The 23980-nt window shown below is 39.4% G+C and overlaps 1 protein-coding gene across 1 annotated transcript in view; it reads left to right on the forward strand.

The window, feature by feature from the left end:
- Nucleotides 1–23980, forward strand: part of GTF2I (general transcription factor IIi) — a 60694-nt gene that overhangs the window by 2834 nt on the left and 33880 nt on the right. The window contains exons 2-15 of the mRNA XM_018553355.1: nucleotides 1948–2045; nucleotides 4560–4698; nucleotides 8438–8557; nucleotides 9263–9446; nucleotides 10651–10679; nucleotides 10890–10932; nucleotides 13741–13781; nucleotides 15034–15111; nucleotides 16798–16860; nucleotides 17972–18067; nucleotides 18336–18401; nucleotides 19283–19466; nucleotides 22162–22220; nucleotides 22475–22546. Coding sequence (XP_018408857.1) covers nucleotides 1950–2045; nucleotides 4560–4698; nucleotides 8438–8557; nucleotides 9263–9446; nucleotides 10651–10679; nucleotides 10890–10932; nucleotides 13741–13781; nucleotides 15034–15111; nucleotides 16798–16860; nucleotides 17972–18067; nucleotides 18336–18401; nucleotides 19283–19466; nucleotides 22162–22220; nucleotides 22475–22546 — 1270 coding nt within the window. The 5' untranslated portion in view covers nucleotides 1948–1949. The remainder of the gene's footprint in view (nucleotides 1–1947; nucleotides 2046–4559; nucleotides 4699–8437; nucleotides 8558–9262; nucleotides 9447–10650; nucleotides 10680–10889; nucleotides 10933–13740; nucleotides 13782–15033; nucleotides 15112–16797; nucleotides 16861–17971; nucleotides 18068–18335; nucleotides 18402–19282; nucleotides 19467–22161; nucleotides 22221–22474; nucleotides 22547–23980) is intronic.

Genomic DNA, 23980 nt, shown 5'->3' on the forward strand with positions numbered 1-23980 from the left:
TATATATAGAGAGATATATATATCTATATATATGTATATATCCTGCAAGTTAAGTTCCCTCCTGCACCAACCAGTAATGGCTGTTCTGGTGGGGACATTCCCTGCCCCTTTTATGATGTATAGCAGCGGGGTGGGGAATGCACCTGCCACCACCGATTGGCCCAGGAAGGGGGAATGTTGGTCACAGTTTTAAGCGGGCTGGGCAAACTCAGGTGAACTGGGTTCACACCAAGCACTTATGACATATGGTGACAAGACTCTAACCCTTCCCCACTTTCTCCAAAAGTTGCCAAAATGTTTGCCTTTGCATACACTTTAGGGCAATACAGTGAGCAAAGCTAACGTGCAATATTGCATATGGACTAATCCAGTTCCCATTTAATGGAGTTGAATAAATAAAAGAATCCAGTCCGCTAGCTATGACGTAATATATATTGAAGCCATTGGATTAGTGTGACAGGCGGAGGAGTAGAGCTTTCTCAGTTAAGGTCGGCAGTATGCGCCTCCATACCTCCTCAGTTAAGGTTTCTTTGAATAATTTTGATGGAGATTCATAGTTGGTTATTTCACCGTGCTCTTGTTATATATTTACGTAATCAAATATTGGCTTCCATCTGAAGGGGAAATCTAGCTTGTAGCTTAATTTCAAACAGTACAAAGATGTGAAGACTTCTATGTTTAAATTAGGTTGTTGAAGTCGGTAGGCTGCTTTAAAAAAACAAACCAAACCTTTCTTTGGCTTTGCTCTTCTTTTGGATCACAAGAGTGTATTTACTGATGTACTCCTGTTGCCCAATGTCTGCATATAGCAGGTTGATGCCGGCTATACACTGACAGCGCAGTACTGGGATTGATGCCAACAATATTGTTGTGATCCACCCAGCTGCCTGATTGACAGCTCGCTCTGCCTCTCTAGAGCTAGAACCAGCTGTGCCCAACCCCTCACCTGTCTGCCCCTCCAATGAGCGCTGGAGGAACAGAGAGGGGAAGGGGGAATTCCTGTGGGGAGCCATGACTAACAGTTATCAATCTCTGCAGGGAAAGAGCAATCGGCAGTTAAGTGATCAGTCAGTTCTCTATATATAGCTGTACTCGGCTCTCATGAGAAATTAAAAGGAGGTCAGACTCCGTACAAAAGCACCTATGAAGATATACAGTTGTCAGCAATGCTGCTCCATGATATGTTTGGCTCAGGCTACCTGTTTCTTAGCAACAATTTTTAAGAACATTTGTTCTGAGAGAAACATAAAGGCTACTGATGCTGACCTCCTGAAAATGCAGGTTGCTTGGATGTCTCTGCTGTCAACACTCTGAGACTCTGACCTGAAACAAGCAAGTAGATCAGGGAAGTCATAGTGAAGTCTGAACTCTTAAAGTACATAATTGCTTAAAGTGAGTGACTTATACTCTGTTGCAACATTGCAGGTAAGGTGCACATTGCATTCCTAAAGCACAGCCCATTGATATGAATGGATTGCCTACCACATCTAAATCACACTAAAAGAAGTGCATGAGTTGTTTTTAAAATTGCATTGCATTACAACACATGGTAGTAAGTTACCATGCGTTGTGGTGCTATGCATAATTTGAATAAAGATGTCATCAGCACACCAGCACAACAGAAACTCATAAGTCAGTGCAAATCCATTTAGTGATAGATGCCACTCAGAATTTCAAGCGCTTTCAGGGGCCACACAGGGTCCCCTTCATCAGGGTCAGAGTAGACACTCTGAGCCTGATGAAGCCTGCGTGATGAGTAGCACACTCTGAGCCTGATGAAGGGGACTCCATTGCACCACGTTTTGAACAGGAAAAGTCCAAGAAAAAATTCCCAGCAGAAGACAATAACCTAGTTTTAGTCACAAATTACAGACATTATGGTAAAGACTGTTACTAGCTTATTAGCACTTTGTTTTTTTAATTTGCAGTTTTCTTTCTTATTCACAGAAATGTCTGTTTTAACATCACCCGTCTTACCAAAGGGTAGTGAATTCCTGGAGGGAAGAGACGTTGTGAAAGATTTAATGTCTGCCCTGGAGAGAATGGTAAATGAAGCCAACTTTTAAAATATTTGCCTTTATCTGTATATAAGGATACACAAGTAAAAAGATAAACATGGAGTGATGTATACAGCCATGGCCATACCTGCACTTAGGCATGTCTATGCAGTATATTTATCACTCTCTGCTGTGTTACAATGTACAACTGCTAATAAAACACTGCTTACTGGACATGCAGGCACCATCGAGAGAGTGCAATTCCATTTAGGCACAATGATAGAGTAAAATCTCCTCTTCCCAATACTTTGAGCCGGTGTGTGACATTGCAGCTGTCATACATTGGATCTATTGATCGAGAATTGAGCATTTACAAACCACTGATCACTCAGCTCATGGTCTTCTCCATGCAGAGTGGTGACTGTCAATCACCGCTACCCTCATGGATTCTCCCCTCCCCTCTCTCTGTTCCTCCAGTGCTCATTGGAGGGACAGATGGGATGGGGCGGGCACACCTGGCTCTAGCTCTGGAGAGACAGCTAGCTGTCAATTAGGTAGTGTGGGGGATCCCGACAATATTGTCAGGATCCTTTCCGGCTGCAGCGTGGCTAAAGAAGAAAAAAAGTTAGCAAATATAATTACCTTACCCCCAGGTTCTGCAGTGGAGAAGGTCAGGATACTTCCAGCAAGATAATTGGATTGCTGAGTTATCCTCCCGTGGTCCACTGCCGCCCTTTGGCTGTGGCACGCTGTTGCCCCCTTGTGTCCAGCATCACAAGCGTAAGCACATTAATTACCTTTAGCTATCTGCACGTCCTTCTCCTGATGTATGCCGCAATTGCGTCATATATTATAAATGAATGTTGTAATAACGGCCATGGGTTATCCATTCTGGACGTGTATTGAGGGCAACAATATTGTTTTTATTTACTTTTAAACTTTTGTATAATAAAAATTGAATGTGATTTTATTATTGTTGTGTACAACCCTTTTTCGTACCTTTTAAACCCCTAACTTGAGATTTTCCATTTTCTTAACCACTGCCATTCCTGTTAAATGCTTTCCTTCTTGGTATGGGTCCTATACTATCATGTGTTCAGGGTCCGATGCAGAACTTGCAGTTCAGTGGCTGATGGAGAAATTTATAGAAAATTATTTTAGTCTGCAAAATAGGTCTTGAAGGAACCCCTTAGTATAATATGAATGAAAGTTCTGCAGGAATGGCATTAGTAAGTACCCAATGCTGAATTTGTCTTTGGTAGTTTTTTCTTTTCAACTACAATATGAATGAAAAGTAAAGTGCAAGCTCCTTATTTTAGTCATGATTTTCTACAGAAAAAAAGCCCTGATCTCGGAACATTTTTAACAGTTTCATCCTACTCCCCAATTTGCCTGGCATAATATGTCAAGTCGGCTGAATTCTGTGGGGAATTCCAAAACATACAAGGGAGACCAATGAACAGGATGCAACTGCTGAAAGCACTTCCTGACTAGGATCATGTGCACATGTCAAAGTTGAATACCTTTTAAAAAGCTGCAGAAAAACAAAAAATACTGAAATATAATAGGCATGTACTCTTTTCCAAAGACATGTATTAAATCAATTTTCTACAGGGAAGTATTCTTGTACCCTATGTATATCGAATCCGCTCTCAGCTGGCATTTTCCAAACAGGTTACAGTATTCAGTTTGTTCAATTCTGCTGTGAATGGTGAAGGTTCCCTGTTAACTTCATAGTAAAGCGGACCTTTACCTATATCTTTAAAATAGCAACAAACACGCCCTTAGAAATGTTTAGTAATGACAATCTACAAATACATACTTCTAGATAATTGCCGGCTTTATATTCTGTGCATACCTAATTTCTATCTTCTTCCCCAGTCTTCTGACCGTGGCCATGTTTACTAAGGGCAGATTACTAGCTCTCATTTCACCTTTTTGATTTCTGGCACATGTGACTAGGACATGTGACCATGCACATCATGTCAGGGGAGAAAAATGCCTTTCCCTGGGATCTCGTGAGATTACAGATGAGATGACAAGGCAATCTCAGTGTGCATTGTTTTGACAAAGGAAGTCATTTTGCCCTTTCAAAGCAAGAAGGGAATGCTCCATTTTACACCTGGCATGTCTATGTGATTATTAATCATCATACATAGAGGGATGCATTGGTAGAATTTGATTTTTTTTTAGTTTAAAAGTCCGCTTTAACAGTGAGCTAACTTCATAGAGACAGCTAGCAGCCCTGATCGTGACATTTCACTTGAATTAATGTTGACGTTAGGGGCAGCTTGACATGTGCTTATGTAATAGAGCCCAATTTCAATAATAATAGGGACAGAGGATCAAACCATTGCAGCCACAAAGTCCAGCATGACAGCCAGACTACAAGCATTTACAGAAGGAGAAGTCAGAATGACATCTTCCAGGTTTTTCTCACATAAACTTTCCATTATGTAGAATCTACCTATCACTTTTCCAGCATAGAATTAATGTATTCTTTGATTGAAGTTTGCCTGGTGTTTAACACTAAAATATTTTGCTTTTCATCTTTCTTTGTAGTGCACTGAGTTTGCCAGAGTGAAAGCAGAAGTAGCATGCATTGCAGTATATGATTCAGAGGCCCTCATAGTTGGTACCAAAAAAGGAAAAAGCTTCTTGGAGGTTAGAAATGATTTCCAGACAGATTTCATACAGTACTGTAAGTATATTCACACAACAGTGGAGCCCAATTACTCTTGCTTGGTTTTGTCTTACATCTGGTGTGTTGCCTATGGAATTCATATTTTGTACAATATACATTGTTTTGCAGAAGTTGCCACCCCCCGTGTTTTGCAGAAGTTGCAGGTTAAAAAAATAAAGATAAGATTTTTGTACACACCATAACATTTTCTTTAAGTCCACTGAGGGACCCAGGAAGCCATTAACTGTTGGGTCATACTGGCACCTGAAAGAGGGTTAGACACTGACAAACAAAAACATGGTAGGCCACCCTAAGGTGGGAGACACATTACAGTGAATTGTAATGACAAGAGGGAAGTCACTCTCCAAGCTTTGCAGTTTTAAAACTCACAGTTTTTTGTCTGCTTAGCAACTTGATCCACATCAAAGGAAAGGTCTGAGAGTCTGAGAAAAGACTAGACCAAGAGGAGTGATTGTGAGAGGATGACTCCTCAACACACGATTCTCCTGCAACAGCTGAGGAACAAGTAACTTCCTGAGCAAGAAAAAAAGATATGAGCGAGGAAGCTGTAGATTCCATTATCGCAGAACCATACTGGCTTTGGCTGCCTGCAGGTGATGAAAGCTTTCCAGCGCTGCTTTCTGATGATACAAAATCTAGTGAAATCTTGGAGGTGCTTGAACCATCAGCATTGTTATTATCCACTAGGGCCCACATCAATTGTTTTCTTCACAGGAGGTCATCGGAGTGTCCTACAATGTGCTTTGTGATAGATCTGATGGCTACCATGTAACCCTATTGGATTTGTCCCAAGAGACAATCTACAAACGCCTGAGAGAGAACCTAGGACAGGTTGGGTTACAGTGTCTAAGAGCAGGCTGGTACAGAAGCAAGGGCAAGGATATTTTAGTTTAGGAGACATCTGCTAGTCTGTGGTGGCACAGAAAAGTAGAAGGTGAGGAGCTGAAGGGAGCGCTGTTGGCATAAGTTTAGTCATTTGCACAGTGATTAAGAGGACCTACAAAATCAGTAACACCATCTTTTTATTCTGTCAGTCCAGACATTTTTCAGGAAGCATATGGTTTGGGGATAGAGAATGCTTTGTGCTCATTGCGAAAAATACTAGACCTTTTGCTGAGTGGCCATTGTGCCAAGCGAGCAACCACCTGTGTTTTCAAAGCAGAGGGGAAGCCGCCTAGCTCAGTGCCAGGACTCTAAAAATTGCTGTACAGCGCTTTAGCTCCAGCTACTACAGCACTTTAAAGGATCCCTGTGGGCTGCTCAGGTATGACATTCTAACATGGAGCTAAGCTGTACGAATGTGCAACCCCAATTCCAAAAAAAAGTTGGGACGCTGTGTAAAATCTACCTAAAAACAGAATGCAATGATTTGGAAATCTCATAAACCCATATTTTATTCTCAATAGACAACATATCAAATGTTTACACTGAGAAAATGTACTATTTTAAGAAAAAAAATAGGGTCATTTTGAAATTGATGGCAGCAACATGTTGGGACAGGGTCATGCTTAGCAGGTTATAGCACCCCCTCTTCTATTAACAACACTCTGTAAACATCTGGGAACTGAGCAGACCAGTTGCTGAGGTTTTGGGAGAGGAATGTTCTCCCATTTTTTTGATATAGGATGCGTCAAATAGTTTCAATTTGGTGAACGGTCTGGACTGCAGGCAGGCCGGTTAAACCCCTGGACTCTTCTACTATGAAGCTGTCAGGGCCCGGCCTTGGAAGTGTATGGTGGATCACAGCTGCGGTTCCAACTGGGTGTGTAGTGCGGTTGTCAGGCTAAAATCCCCGGCGGCTCTCTCAATCATACACGGAGAGTTGGGGATTTAGTCATCATGGACCGCTAAATAGTAATCGGTAATAACCGTCGAGGTAATAAAGAATATTAACTCATATCCCTGATGTTGGCAATCCTATCTGGAATTGTGGTATAAGCGGATGGTAAAGTCTCTATGACAGATAACAGCAGCTCTCCCCTTCACACAGCATAAATGGTAATAGTATTGCAAAATGAGATAGGTGATACCCAAAGTCTCCACCAGAGGGCAGCGTATATGAGCCGAGATACTTGCAAGGTAGCTCTATCAGATACTTGCGGTTTGGTGGTATGAGCGATCAGGTTCCTCCAAGAGAAGTCCAGTGGATGTTGGCTGCTGGGGAGCTGTTTGGATCCGTGAGGAGAGGTTCGAGGCGGCTGGTGAGGTTCCTGGGGGTGTTTGGGCTATGATCTTAATCATCGAACACCCCACAGCATCTTTGGCAGGTTTAAATAGCCCGCGGCTGTGACGTCACGCGGCCGTGGGCTACTTCCGCGTTCCAGCTTGGAACGCATGGTACTTCCGTCAAGGGGGAGGAGGAGTGCGGCGGTCACCGCGGCCGATGCGCCCCAGCCTGGAACGCAGTCGGGAGGAGCCAGGACCCGTGGGATATTACAGAAGCCATGCTGTTGAGATATATGCAGTATGCGGTTTAGCATTGCCCTGCTGAAATATGCAAAAGCCTTCCCTGAAAAAGACGCCGTCTGGATGGGAGCATATGCTACTCTAAAATCTGGATATATCTTTCAGCACGCAGGACGCATCACCCATGGTTGCCAAAAAGAATGTCAAACTTCAATTAGTCTGACCACAGAACAGTTTTACACTTTGTGGCAGACCATTTTAAATAAGTTTTGGCCCAGAGAAGACGGCGGCGTTTCTATGTCATGTTCAGATATGGCTGCTTCTTTGCATAATAGAGCTTAACTGGCATTTTTGGATGGCATGGCAACTATGTTAACAGACAGTATTTCTGAGCCCATGTGGTGATATCCATCAAAGAATGTTTTAATGCAGTGCTGTCTGAGGGCCCGAAAATCACGGGCGTCCAATATTGTGTTTTGGTCTTGTCATTTGCACACAGAGATTTCTCCAGATTCTCAGAATCTTTTGATGATATGTACTGTAGATGATATATTTAAAGTCTTTGCAATTTTACATTGAGGAACATTATTCTGAAAATTGTTCGACAATTTTTAGATGCAGATTTTCATAGATTGTTGAACCTCTGCTCATCTTTACTTCTGAGACACTCTGACTCTCTAAGATGCACTTTTTATACCCAATTATGTTACTGACCTGATGCCAATTAACCTAATTAGTTGCAAATTCTTTTTACAGGCCTTCCTTGTCAGCTTTTTGTTGCCCTGTCCCAACTTTTTTGAGACGTGTTGCTGCCATCAATTTAAAATTTTCATTTTCTCAGTGTAAACATTTGATATGTTTTCTATTTTGGATAAAATATGGGTTTATGCGATTTTCAACTCATTGCATTCCGTTTTTATGTAGATTTTACACAGCATCCAAACGTTTTTGGAACCGGGGTTGTAATTATGCATAAAAAGCTGTAGCTGGAGTGCAGCTTTAAGTTTTTACAATTTTAAACAATTTGAGTTGGTTACCTGACCTTTTCTGGAAAGAATCAGAATAAGAACGTTGGTAGTCTTTTTCCTCTATTTCTATACATTAGTTCTGTAGTTAAAACACAACCTTCTTTTTTTTTTTTTTTTTTTTTTGGTTCCACACAATTGTTTTTTTGTTTAAAAACAACCTTTTTTTTTTTTTTTTTTTTTTTTTGTTGATGCACAGCTAAAAATTGTAAAATAGTCACCTTTTATATCTATTACTTTGGTGTTGACATCCTAATAATTTGTTGCTGTAACAGTAATGCCCTGTTTTTTTGTTTTATTTACAGGCAATTTGGATAAAAACTGTGTTTCAGAATCCGTAACCAAGAGGTCTAGATTAAAATCTGAACAATCAAATATTGAATCTCTCTGGAAAGCAGTGGAGGACTTGTTTTGTGAATGCTACGGTAATGCATGTGGCTGTTTTAGCAACATCTCTGTAGATTCAAACGTGTAATTTCTAAAAGAAACTTTATTGCTCTTGCTGTGTTACCTTATAAGTAGTTTTAAAGTATATTTCAACGCAATGTTTTATCCCTTTTAAAAATGCTCAGGTACAGAATCATAATTCTCAATGTGCTCCGAACGTCCTGTTTGAGCTGACAACACTGCTATTGCTGCTTTGAAATCCCAAGTAGCATCATCGGCCTGCCTATCCCTCACCTTTTCTGTCCCACTCCACATGCATACATTGATTTTTTTTCCCAGCAATGCTGCTGCCTCCACTTCAAAAAGTCTGCCCAAATGCTGTGTGTATGTAAAGGGATTTTGGGAGATGTAGTTCTGGGGCTGTATCTTCAGTAGGAATAGCTTCCAGCAGCTGCCTCTGCAATAAATATACAAGCCTGGTGATGACCTCACAGGGAGTAAAACTCTCAGCAGAGGAATAAGGGAACATTAAATCTGTATGATAGGTTTTAATTTTCAGTATAATGTACTAACTGTTCAATAGAACTCAGTGCAATTAATAAAAAATATAGAAAGTAGCAAGTTTGGTTAGTAAAAAACATTTGTCTTCAGTATGTTAGTAGATGACATATATCTAATTATTTTTTAATCATTTTAAATTGTTGTCTTTTAATAGTAATATAAATATATATATTTCCTTGTAGGTAAAGCTTTAGGAACATCAGCTCCAGTGCCTATCCCTTATGATATGTTGACTAGAGACCCTACTGCTGTCACAGTCTGTGGCCTTCCAGAAGAAATATCAGTCAACGAGCCATCCATGTATGATATTCAGACAATACATAAGATCTTAGATAACAAATCGAGCATATATTTTAACATTAGGAGGTGAGGCATCTACATTTGGATTTCCATATGCATCCGTTTGTTATCAGTTTGGTTTATTGATGTTCAAATCTAAGAATATATATGTTTTTCAAATTCTTTATTTAAAAGTTTCACCATTACCGGCAGGTCAGGTAGCAACATAATACAGGGACTCAACTATTGGCACAGCCAGAAAGTGTGATAAGAAAAAAACTGAGTTAAGTACAGTCAAATTGCAGTTATCCAGCACCCACAGGGATTGGTAGATGCTGGATAACTATAGTTTCTGGTTGCTTCAGAGTCGCCGCCGGCAGGTGAATGTAAACAGCGGGCAATGACCGGGAGATGTAGCAAGCCTGTTACTGGCTATTTCAAATTGCAATAGCCAATAGCAGGCTGAGTATTACACCTGCCATTGAGCAGAGGAGCAGACCTAAGAGAGAAAGTTCTCTCCTCACGTTTATTCTGCTGGTTTATTTTGAAAGTGGATAGGGATCCATATGTACTAAACTAAAGTGGGGCTGGGAGAGAGGTGAGCTGGGTAGTAATATAAAAGAGAAGTTCCTCGGCATAAGCCGCAACCCTTCTTTGATGACCCTCGGCTAGTAATAATTTTGTTGTGCTTGACAGGTTGGAGAAACCTCTCAAGTGTAAGGACAAATATTAGCAGGGAGAGAGGGCAACCCTGTTGAGTGCCATTGTGGTTTGTAATGGGTCGGGAGTTGGAACCATTAAATCTTAGGAGTGGTTGAATAGGAAGAGCTTTTATTCAAGAGTGAGTTGGTAATGGGATACAAAGACGGACCAAGGTTTGACCCAAGAAGCCCCATTCAACCCTATCAAAAGCTTTTTCTGCATCAGTAGACAGCAGAAGAATGGAAGATGCACATAAATAACAATAAAAACCACTCTATCTACATTAACTTTTTCAAGTTCAACATTTAAACAAGCATAACAATGTAAAATAATTTGAATTTTAGTCCCTTTTTGTGTCTGCTCCTGTTGTAGATAAGGAGTTTGAACTAGGAAAAAAATCACAGCTACAGTATTATTGTAATGGTACAGTTTTGTGAACTTGGTATAAGCTGTGCTGTTGGGAAGTGAGAAAAGATGTCAATTTCAAGGGTGACCTTTATTGTATTTACCATTTGATAACAGCTCTCATTTTAAATTATTGTTACTTGAAGGTTTGACTACCTTGTGTTTTTTTAATTTTTATTATCAGACCTCTTCCTTATGGGAATAACTCAAAAGGTAAGTACCTACTTCTAAGTCTCAATAACTAGTTTTTACATTCATTTAGATTCATTTGTTTTCTCTTTTTTGCCTCTTTTTTTTTTTTAAATGTGGTGTTTTATTTAGTAAAGGATGGCTGTCATATATATAACAGTCTTGATAAGTGCAAGCAATGATGGTTTTTTTCCTGTGTTTTGCATTTGCTAATCTTTTGTAATTTTGTTATAGACGAAGACCATGTAGATGAAACACAGGCGTCTGTTTCCGAAAGGTATTGCTTTGCTTACAACAGGAGTTTTTTTAAGTTAACATGCAAAAATAGTCTTCCATGAAAAACAGAGCATAGTTATACTCTGTTCTAAGTCTGGTTCCCAATTGTTTATTTGCATAGAGAAGCCTAGCAACAACCTTTTGTTTTATCAGTGACAAAATGGGCCTTCTTCAGTGCTACACATACTTAGTATAAAAGTACATGGTCACTGTATATAGCACCTGTTTGCAGTAGTGGGGAAATTAATGGAGCCTTTAGTAGAATGTCAGTGCAACCTAAGAGATAGTAGGTGTATTTGACCAGTTGTGGTCACTAGCAAAGACCTGAAGAGTAAATCTCCACAATAGGGAAAGAGCAAGGAAGACAAACTCTCAGATTCTAATTCTTCTCTGATGTATTGAAAACTAAAAATAAATTTTTTGGCTTGTTCTACTTTAAAGAGGACCTTTACCCATATCTTCAAAATAACAAAAAAATGACCTTTAGAAATGTTTTTAGGAATGACAATCTACAAACACATACCTCTAGATAATTGCCGGCTTTGTATACCTTATTTCTCTTTTCTTCCTCAGTCTTCCGACAGTGGCCATTTTAACTAAGGGCAGATTACTAGCTCTCTCTTTACTTCCTGGAACTCTGGCACATGTGACTAAGACATGTGACCATGCACATCATCTTAGGGGAGGAAAATGCCTTTCCCTGATATCTCATGCGATTACAGATGAGATTTCCCAGCAATACACTGCTGATGCAACACTTGGGCACATTATATCACTTTTGCCAAAGAGAACCAGGAAGTAGAAAAGAACAAATTGTAAGTAAAATGAAAATCTGTTTGTTTAACTAGTGAAGGTAAGAAGGTTTCAAATAAGCATGCGGTGCTGCATGCTGATGTAATTTTTAGCCAAAGGGGTAAAAGTCCACTTTAAAGCTGATAATACACAGATGAAATATATATAAGAACTGTTTTACCCACCAAAGATTTGTATTTCTATCTATTCACTTTTTAGATTAGCACACTTCTGCCTCACCACACAAACTTGTCTGGCTGGGGAGACCTACTTTTTCCCTGCTGCACTTATGGGTCTCCTCCTTAACTCCACTCTGTGACTGAACAGTGAAAGGAGAAGCAGGAGACTAATAAGCTCATCTCTGTACTCCGGTCATCATGCTACTTGCACTGCAGCATAACTGACTAGCTCCTTTTTGCTTCTGCCTTGCCCAGGGAAAATAAGCCTTCCTAAACCTCTGGGGGAGTTGAATATTGACTGAATCAACAATCTAAGGTTTTATTACTTATAAATATTAGTAGCCATTTTTTTTGTGCATTTAGAAACACGTCCAGCTTCTTTTTTTTTTTTTTTTAATCCAACTACAGTAATCAGCACCCATGGGGATTGGTAGATGCTGGATACCTGCAGTTTCTGGTTGCTTGAGAGTTACTATTAACTCTCAAGCAACAACCTCTCCCTCCAACTCGCCCCATTTATCTGCTGGCTAGATTCTGCTAGTGGCTATTTCAAATTGCCATAGCCAATAGCAGGCTGGCTATTGCGCAAGCCCACTGCCCGTTGTTTACAGTCACCTGCCAGCTGAGGAATCTAGATGTCGGGCAAAGCAAGATTTTTTTTTTTCTGGTGCTTGAGAGCTCTGGTTGCTTGAATGCTGGATAATGGGGGAGTTTACTGTAGTTGGCTAAAACTGGCTTCTGTGGGTCTGATCCATGTTTTCACATCTCTTAATGTGAAGAAGCCTTTCCGTTGGTTGAGGTTAAACATCTTCTCATCCATACACAGAGTGACCCTTTATCATTTGCAGTGACCTTCATGTTAACAGCTTTGCACTAAGTTTTTTTACAATATGGACAATGTATGCATTTATACAAGGTGATCGTATCCCACTTAAAATGCCTCTTTCAGAAGAGATCTAATACATTCATTTAATTTCATCTTTCCTCATAGCTGAGGTCCTTGATGCCTCTCCTTTGCTTAGTTGCCCTTCTCTGCACTATTCAGTTCTGCAACATCTTTTTTTTTTAACTTAGAGCTTTAACTGCAAACTGCAAATTCAGGATGATGTCTTACTAAAGCTTTGTACAGGGGCAAGATTGTGTCTCTCTGGAGTCTATATCTCTTATTACAAAAGAGCATCTTGGTCACTCTAGGAACTGCAGCTTTGCATTTTATGCTGTTATTAAAACTGATATCTACCTGAACACCGAGATCCTTCTACATCATTGACTCCCTCAGATGAACGCCCCCTAAATTGTAGGATGCATGAAGTGATACAATACTGTAATGATATAATGAATGCAGAGCTGCATTCTTTTGTATCTTTTATATCTGCCAGGAGCTTACCTATAAAATTTGCAGCAGTGGCATAAATTATAGAAAGAAAGAATCTCACGTTGGTAAACCATTTCTACCTCTTAGTTGTCACTAGAGCAGGTATACCAATTGGAAGACTTTCCCATACCTTCTGTTCTATGACAAACATTGATGTGCTTGTCACCTTTAGAGGACTAATGTCCCAGAAACATTAGTGGTTGACATTTTGTCTATTTAACATGGATCTTCACTTCATTTTGGATGCGAGACACTTTTCTTGGCAATAAAAACCTTACCCTAAACCTTCCACATGCTCTGCAAAACTAAAAAATAAAGTTTTGGCTTTACATACACTTACATTTTTGAAAAATATCTGTGTGTTTGTGTTCCAAGAGATGATATTTACACTAGTATTAGTATGGTTGCACAAATACATGTATACAAAAGGATTCTCTGAATTGTCTTTTTTCTGTTACTGCAGCTCTTACCCTGTTCAAGTGAAAACTGAGCCAAGCGATGATGGTATGTCACAGAAGGGATGCAGCTTTTTACCAGCTTATACTAGTAACCTTTACAGCAGAGGTCCCCTAACTTTTTAAACAAAGGTCCAGTTTACTGTCCGTTACACTGTTTAGGGACTGAACTGTGGTCAGTAGGAGTAAAAATAATGCCCCTAACCCGGTGGTCCATGTGAGTAAAAAAAATGCCTTCTCCTCAGTGGTCAGTAGAAGTAATAAATGCCCCTGTGTCAGTGGTCAATAGGATTAAAAAATTCCTCTGCATCAGTGGGAATAAAAAAATGCCCCTGCAACAATCGTCAATGGGAACCATGCCCTGGAGTCATGGTCAGTGAGAGTAAACCATGCCTCTGTTGAAGTAAAAAATGCCCCTGCGTCAGTGGGAGGAATGGTGCCCATATGTAAGTCGTCAGTGTGAATTTGTGCCCCATCATTGGTGTTTAGTGGCCCCGTACGTTGAGGACATAGAGCCTACATAGTGACGCCATGCCTAGGACTATACAGGAGCCATCAGGAAGTAGATCACTCTGCCTTATAGTTCCTGTTGCATTGCCAGGCACTGCAATGCTCTGCCCGGGGCTGCCGCTCTGCATGCATAGGCTCCCTCCCTATGGCTTGTTATAAGAAATCCCTGCACTCGGGGGCCTAGCCATTGCAGGGCCAACCGTGGGTTGTAATTTATGGAACTTTGCCTGCCATACCTGCTAGCATCTCTCTTTCACCACTGCTACAATTTAAATGCCAGCCATTCTGAACAGGTAAAACTCCAACATTTAGGGGTAGTGTTGAAGCATGTCCACTACCTACCTGAACAGTTTAAAGTGACTTAAAAAGAACCCCAAAGACAACTTATGAAAGTACAATAATTAGCATAAGTGTGTAAGACACCCTAGTGATATAGTCACCCACAGGTGGAACTACAGCACTCGTAGGGGTGATGCAAATATCTTACACACTTGGAAGTAGAGCAAAATTTCCATTCACCAGCAGCAGGAGTTAAAAGTAATGAGAACATGTTTGCAATAGAAACACTGTTAAAAGCAACATTTTTATAATATACCACTTTTAATGGTATGTTTCCTGCTGGAAGTAAACTAGTTAATACCTTTCGATACCTCTATTTCTATACATTGATATTGTTTTCTTTAATACTGTATTGGAACATTACATTTAAAGACATTTATCTGTCTATCTTTCTGTTCCACTTTGTTTATCATTACAAAAAATAAGTGATGATTTTATATATGTAATTGCAGATAATGCATTTGAATTAACCACCGTTATAATAAAAGAAGAGACAGATGGCCCAGATTACTATCAGTTCTGTTATCAAGGTAATAGATATGTATGTGCATAATAACGCTCAGTAATGTAAACTAGCAATTACTAGTTTACAGTAATGTAAACTACAGAGATACAGCAGATTATAACCAGTATAATATACAGCATGTACAGTAAGATCAAGTCTAGAAGATCTAGTGTGCATATTTTTTTTTCAAGTTTTTATAAATATTTATGAAATAAAAGAAAGGGTATACATTTTAAGTATTGTTGACATGCAAATCATTCACAAAAGGAGTTGTGTCTTGTATACGATATTAGTAACATAAGGAAAATAAGGGGGCAGATCAAAGCTTAACTGTGTTAAGTTTTTAGATTAATGCTTAGATTCCGTGCATAAAACAGACTCTGTACCTCACTCCCTACACACTATGTAACTTTATAAGTACTAAGACTCGTCACATAGACGGAAATAACTTTTTATTTGTGTTGCCCCTGAAAAATGACATTTACCTAACAAAACAAAATAACATGCCCATCTGGAGAGCTGATAAAGCAAACGAGGAAATAAAAAGAACAGCGGGTTTAGAAAAAACAGAGGTAAAGGGGTTAGTAAAGGGAAGAGGGTGCTAGAAAAGCCAAGAGGCCTAGATCCTCCCCTATTTTCAAATAGTGACCACAGGATGTAATAGTGTGATCAATCTACAGATACAAGAGAAAGTAATTTGAGTGCCCTAAGTAATGCCCTGACTTATCTTCTATCCCAGGAGATCATTCATTCCATTTGGTACATGGAGTACATTTCACACATCATGTCACTTTGATATGCCAATAGCGGGCTGTTATGGTTCTGGTCGAGACCAAAAAGTGGTGAAGAATGACTCCTTTTAAATTGGGACATGGGATCATAGATAGGATGATCTGGGGGTCTGATAGGAATGAGCTCTCCAGTTAATGTTTTATATATTCTGAATATTTTTTTTGCCAGTGCAGTGGCAGCGTATTTGATATACAGTCTATCCTTTACAATGGAGCAGCTTTTGCTAAATAATGCAGATTGGTGTGCACAGCTGAGCAATGTGGAATATTTATTGTACAGCACAATAAATATAACTGAACAGTATAAAGTATATAATGTACAGCTGGGTGCTATGGAGTACAGAACAAACAGCAGAGTGGCATGAAGAATACTACATACTGTATACAGCAGGGTGGAGTAAATAATGGGTCCTTGTAAAGTATTACTATACTTTAAATTGCACATTAAAAAAGTTAATGTACATTTAATAGAAGATGCACAATAAAAGGCTCATGGTTAGTGAGTAGGGTTTTACAGTACAGGGCTAAGCATAAAATTTTTGGATGCAAGAACTTTCTTCCCAAGCTAATTGTACATAGGTTTGACAACATAGATAGTTTTGTGTGCTTTATTGAGATGTATCCTCACCCTATCATAGTAGATTTGTCATCTAAATGTTGAACTGCAAGGCCCCCTCAGAGATTGACTCCCGCCATGGATTATAAAAATCACATACACGTACAAATTAGAGGGAGACGTACAAATCTCTATAGGAAAGCTGAGCATGAAAATGTGCGATAGCAAGCAGAAATAAAAAAATGTGTAACCTTTACTAAGTTCATGTAATCTTTACAGTACTCTGAAATCACTTTCCTTGGAAATGCTCAGGCAAATATAAGTATATATTTATTCCTAAAAATGTGCTTTTTTATATTTTAAGGTCATAGTTTTGGTGAGGACTCCAATGAAGGAGCTGACATGGAACATAATGAAGATAATGAAGGTAAAGATTTGACCGTCTATCTATGTGCAACAGTGCCGCTCTCTCAATTTACAAAATTATTCCAAACAATTTAACACTTCTATCCGTATATAATCAACAGTGCAAATCACTGTGCTTTCATAACATTTTATTCTATAGGGTCTTGGCATTCAGAAAATATATAATGTTGGGGGGTTTTACGTCATTTTCAGGCCTAAAATGTGGAATATAACATGGGTGCAAAAAATGAAAAAAGGGCCTCAGTCATGAAGGGGTTAACAGAGTAATGTACACAACCCTTTGACAGTTCAAATATTAAAAAAAAAAGTATTTTTCACATTTATAGTGTAGTCCAAACACTAATGAATTGCTGAAATTGGTGCTGTCATGTTTGTGTCTTCAGTTAGAGGTAACCATCACTCCCCATCCACACTCCTAGTCTTCCAATTAAACAAGGTGCCACCACCTCTCCTCCTATGTTACACCCTTATAGAAAACCGCTCGCCTATTCCAAAGACCTCTATGACAAGGTCTGAATATAGCTGGTCCCCTCTTACCCTCAGGTCGACGGGGATGTACCGGCAAGCACTGAATCCTGAGTAGTTATTTGATGTGAAATCTTATTATTGAGGGAGGACCACATCCCCAGAAAAAACAAATTGGCAGTTCCTTTTTCCACTTATTCTTTATTTTATTACAGGTATTTATATAGCGTTGACAATTTACTCACATCAGTCCCTGCCCTCAAGGAGCTTACAATCCAAGGTCCCTATCGCACATACAGAGCCAAATTAGACAGGAGCCAATTAGCCTATCAGCATGTCTTTGGAGTGTGAGAGGAAACTGGAGTACCCGAAGGAAACCCACGCAAGCACAGGGAGAACATACAAACTCCTTGCAGATAGCATCCTGACTGGGATTCAAACCAGGGACCCTCCAATGCAGCAAGGCAGAAGTGCTAACCACTAAGCCACTGTCTGCAGCATGAGTAGACAGACAACACTTGTTAGAATCTGCATGCGATTAAATAGAACTTAGATATGATTTTGCTACATTTTTTGCGTTGTATTAGTAGTTTACTAAATGTTACACTTGTCACTTGTATTTCCCTTTTTTGTCCTCCTATCTTCAGGTTATGAATATGTACCGCCTCATAAGAAGCAGAGAAGTGATGGAATACAACCAGTCAATAATCAATGCAAGAGAAAAGCAAAAGAGTTTAACTTTGGTAAGTTGCATATTAAAATCCATAATGTGAAATATGAGTACTTTACTTCTTCACAATAGGAATATTGAAGTTAAGTTTTTGGCATCCCTCCCGTTTTGAATTCCTTGTGATTTGGCCCTGCTGTTTTTTGTTTTTGTTTTTTTTACAGACAAAAACTCTTATGCAACGATCACAATAATTTTTTTTTATTTTATGCTTTATGGTTAGAATTATTTTTTTACAGTTTTCTTTGTCTGGTTTCAGTTTTAATTATCTGTTCCTTCTTCAGAGAAATGGAATGCTAGAATTAATGAACTGAGGAAACAAGTGGAAGAATTATTTGAAAAAAAATACGGTATGCCTTTATGTTATGCCTTAATGTTGGGGATGTGCAGGTAAGGAGAGAGCTGCTGCCCATGTCCATATATTCGTGGACGCGCAACATCTCTCAAGAATCACTGTCAGTCATCAGTGGGGAGGATCCCGTCAGATACGTCGGGATGTCTTCTCATTGCGGCGCTTAGCCCCCCCACCACCTAAAATAAGGTTTTACAGCCTTACTGTGCATTTTGGCTAATTAGAGTAAATTACATTATTTACTTATTTAGCCTAAGGAATGCATTCATAAAAACAAGATAGAACCCCATAGTTCTCCTTTAACTTTTTGTCGTAGACCCTAGTGAAATCACCTTACAAAATAGTCTATAAAGTAGATCATATATATGAAAAAGCCACTTTCTGACGGGACGTACACTGTACGTCTCCCGTCACCAAGGGGTTAATATAGACTTCTTATTTTCATGATTTTGAAGTTCAAGTTAAAAAAAATACATAAAATGTTAGTTTACACTTACAAGTTGAACGCTTATTATAAAAATACAGTTGACCAGCAACCATAATACTTTCCTTTTAATTACCTATTTTGAAGCTGCTGCTGTCTATGGAGGAAAGAGGGTAGAGTTTTCAAAACATACAATCGTAAAAACACGAGAGTTTCATAATTCTGTTACTGTATATCAAGCATTCTTGGTTTAGTATTACTGTTTGCATTTATTGTGTCCTGCAATTGTGTTCTGCTGCAGGATATTAAATGATTCATGCACTCAAAGCTTTATTAGATCTCATAGCCCTGAAGAATCCTAACTATGTTATATTCATTCTTTTAAAATTTCATTAGCATACAGTTCAAGGTCTGCTTTAATACTGATGGACTATTTTTGCATCTTTTGTTAAAAGCTGAAGCCATAAATGCAAGTGGTCCAATAGCAGTTCCATATCACCTTTTCCAGTCTTATTCAGAAGACCTGTATGTTGAAGGACTGCCAGAAGGCATTCCTTTTAGGAGGCCATCAACGTATGGAATTCCACGCCTCGAAAGGATACTGCTGGCACGGGAAAGAATCCATTATATCATCAAAAAGTATGTCTCATTTAAGTAGGGTAAAAAAAAAATACAGAGCTCCCTTTAGCTTACATCTGCAGATTTCTATATTTAACACAATAACAAATAAATATGTAAACGCAATTATTTAAAATACATGAACTTGGGGACTTCTGCATAGTCATGTGAGTTCATTCGTCAGGGCATATGCTAAAATTGTACACTGAGTTGCACATACACAGCTCTGTACATTGCCAGGAAGGCTTAGAACAGGCAAGTAAATATCCTTTATTGCAGAACACACACAGTGTGGAAGACATTTCTCAATTCTGGTGCACAGCAAAGCAATGCTAAACAGAAGCAGTAAGACAGATCATGCAACAGATTTACTTCGTCATAAGCTTGAGTCAAAAGTGCTTCCCTTAGTTGCTCAGAGTGAAAATCTGTTGAACCTTCAGTTGCGAATCTCTCTTTGCAAACTTTCATACTTGCCTGCCTAGGAATACAGATGCTTATCGGTCTGTAAACCTGTGAGAGACTTTGCTGAATGAGAGGCAGTCTGATTTGCGACTAAGGCCTGGTTCACACTGAGTGTAATGTCGTAATGTCGCAGCTGACTCAGTGCCACAAAAAGCTTGCCTCAAAAAACCCCATTCATTCTTATGGCCCCTGTTCATGCCTGCGTGTTTTGTAACAATAAGCAAAACGCCTGTTGCTGAAAAAAAGTACATGAGCTCATTTTGTTTACATAGAGTCCATAGGAAACGCTTGGAAATGCGCATTGCAATTGATTTTGCACATTCTTATGCATCTTTTTGCCATTTACATCAATGTGTTACAATCTGCTCATAATTCACACCTAGGTGACAGCGTTTTCGTAAAACGTGCGTACATTAAGCCGCATGTTTTACGAAAACGCTGTCGCCTAGGTGTGAATCAGGCAATTTTAAAGTATGTTCTCACTTGTAATAGAAGATACTTAGAGGGTTATTCACAAAGCTGCCGAAGGCAGCCGTGTGAATAACCGACCCGAAGTGAAGTTCGGCTATTCACTTCAGGGTTGTATGGCTGATTTCAGCCGTACACCGACTGAAATCAGCCATACATTGGCTTGCTGCAGCTGGCGATCGGCTTGCTGCACAAGACGTTTGACTCAGCCGATCCAACATCTGGATCTGCCGTGCCGAACCTTCGGCAGGCTACTCGCTGCTGTTCGGCCTATTCTCATAGATGCCGAACAGCAGTGAGTGAATAGCCGAATGCCGCCCAGTGGCATTCGGCTCGGCTATTCTGCTCGGTACCTCTGTGGTACCGAGCAGGATAGAAAACCAGTTAAAAAAGTAGAAAAAAAAATTACAAAACGATTGGGCGGAGCTAGCAGTGACAGCTAGCTACGCCGAACTGTTTTCTATTGGCCAGGTCCAGCTGTGATTACAATGAGAGCTTAGCAGGGCCGGCGGTGATATCAAAGCTGACTCCACTAAGCTCTCATTGTAATGACAGATCAGCGTCCCCTGGTTACCCAGTAACCAGGGGAAGCTGTTCTGTCATTACAATGAGAGCTTAGCAGAGCCAGCTTTGATATCACCGCCGGCCCCTTTAAGCTCTTATGACAGTTCAGCGTCCCCTGCTCACTAGGTAACCCGGGGACGCTGAACTGTCATTACACACTGAGAACTCCACCGAGTTCACAGTGTAAGGACAGATCAGCATCCTTGATCTGTCTCTGCATGTGGCCGGAGCCAGCCGTGACATGATGGCTGGCTCCGCCCAGCTGTCAGTAGCAGGCTGTCGGCCAGCTTCGGCTTTCACCTCGGCTCAGTCAAGCTGAAGCATATGCCTTCGGCTCGACTGAGCCGCTCGGGCAAGTTCGGGAGCTGTACGGGCTATAGTGAATAGGGGTTCCCGTAACCGAAGCTAGCCGAAGGATCAGGCGAAGCCACGGCTGGATCCCTCAGCAGCTTTGTGAATAACCCTATTAGTTTGACGGGGAGAGAATATACTTGATATATTTCTCCTAGGTACTGGCTGTTGCATGGAGGTTTTGTGAGCTTTAGGCCGTAACTATTCCAGTTATAAATTTTTAAAAGGAGAGATATTGATGAGAGATATGAATGATGCTGTAGCAGATATGCAAAAAATCTGAAACATTAAGGGGGAAAAAAAGAATTTAGTAAATGATGTCACACTTCAAGGAGGTCTATTGGGTACAGAAAGGGTAAAGAAAATGTTAAAACATTTATATCATATGACACATAACATTGCATTACCCCTTCTCTCAAACTCCCTAGATCCTTATCTCTATAGCATCTCTATAGCATAACTATTTTAATCCTGAAATCCATGTACACTTTAAGTTTTTGAGTAACTTTCTAAATTTTTCTCCTGTTGGTAGCAGATCATTTATTTAGCAAATTACAGTCATTTAGTAGTCAGTCTTGGTAGAAATATGAAACTTAGGGATTTGCATTCTACCATTTATTATTACTGGCAATATATAGCCTTTTTCTGGCACAGTAAGAAGAGCAGCTTTGGCAATTGTATATATTTTTTAATGTGGCCAGAGTTAGACATTAAATCCATGCACTGTGCTACAGTCACCACTGTAATGGACTGGCAGGCAATACAAATGATACGATTTTTGTCTTGCCGAAAATATGTTGTATGACATTATTCTTTTTAAACATACTGAAATCTAAAATTTACATTGAAGGCTTCTTCAATTTCTCTCTAGACCTGAACTTTTGAACACTACAAAAGAAGCCATGACAGTTGACAAATCAAACACAGGAGGTAAGTGGACCTACCTAAATTTGCATACGAATGGGGACTACTCCTTCCAGGCCTATTCAGTAAAGAATATTTTTTTAATATAAGGAGAATAAGGTGTGCTTGTGCCACAATAGCTTTAACAAACAATGTGTGGACGTCCAGACCACTATCTCACATCTATGGGTACCTTGAAACTCTTTATTAAATTTTTGAATGAATTATATTTCTGAGTTGCTTTAAACTCTGAATCTTCTTGTTTCTCATTTGCTTGTTAGTGAAAGAAGAGTGGTATACAAGAATAACAAAATTAAGGAAAATAGTTGACCAGCTGTTCAGTAAAAAGTTTGGTAAGAGTCATTATTTTAACTCCCAATCATTTTGTATATGGTGTGTATTTCAGTATAATCATTTAAAGTCTAGTAAATACTTTTTTTTTTTTGCTCATGTCCTACTCGCTTTTTAATATAAATGTTCACATATCCATATGTACCAAATAAAAACACAATACAGACTTCAAAACACATGGAACACTCCCAAAACTATTTTTTTTCCTTGTAAAGTGAGGGATACAGGAATTCTCAAACCTTCGGGTTATAGTGCCTTCTACAGGAATTTTGGACACTCTCAAACAAACATATTGTAGCACGTACGGTAACAGGCCAGCCCTGGGTATAACCTGGGCATCGAGCAATGGTTTCTTAGATTTGTAAGGCTCCCACCTGCTCTTCTGTTACTATGTAAGTTCTGCCAGGTGAACATTTCTGCCTCATCTGATAGCAGCTTTGGACATAAGTCTCTTCAAGCAGCTCTTTGAATTTCTGACATCCCCCACATTCCTCTTGTTTATATTGGACCTGTTCGTGATTGTTACACCCTCATCCGTGCCTTTCCTCCCCTAAAAATGTTTTTCCACCTGCTCCGCAGGATTGAGATCAAGGGCATTCTGCATTCTAACATTCTCATCATATTCAAAAATACTACTAAAGGTTACCTGTGAAATGTCTACACCCAGTAAAAAAATCAATGTAAATGAACAGAAACCTACTGTTTATTTGCAAAACGGCTTAAAGAAAATATTAGGTGACTACTAAAATATCATACAGTCCTTTGCTTCAATCGATCCATCTTTTAACTGTGCACATAATATAACTATAATGTGTATATAATGTAGCTTCAGGGAAAAAAAAACAGCTCTGTAAAGTGAATTTCTAGACAAAACTGGAGCAGCTGTCTAAGAGGGAAATTCCGCTCACCAGTTGTACCCATACAGCAAAATATAAACTGACAGGGTTTTTAACCCTTTCCTACAACAGCAAAAAGTTTCAGGTTTACATACACCTAAGTGAAGAATGATATACATGGGTCCCTATATCTTATACCTGAAAGAATTTCAAAAATGTAGAACCTGTTTGTGGGTATTTCTGTTCCTCAGCATATAGCTTATCAGACTGGAATCAGATTTCAATCAGGAAAAAAACTTTTCTCCCGTGAACTAAATGGATCCTTTTTTCTTGCACCTTCTGACTATCATAATAATTGGCACATCGCAGACACTGTGTGCAAAACTGTTAATATGTTTTATTTGGATATCCAGACCTCTCATCTCTTTAGAATTAGCTGAAACTGTTTTGTTTAGACAGGGGTTACCTACGGGAATATTTATGCACAATGCACAGGCTGTAAAAGAACAGACACTATACTTACCTGTAGTGATAGAGCCACTTTAACTAGCAAAATGGTTTCCACAATATCTTTTTTTTTTTGTAAATTCTTTTTATTGG

The sequence above is a fragment of the Nanorana parkeri genome, unplaced genomic scaffold, assembly GCF_000935625.1.
Source record: "Nanorana parkeri isolate BGI_ZX_2015 unplaced genomic scaffold, ASM93562v1 scaffold118, whole genome shotgun sequence".
Classification (NCBI taxonomy): Eukaryota; Metazoa; Chordata; class Amphibia; order Anura; family Dicroglossidae; genus Nanorana; species Nanorana parkeri.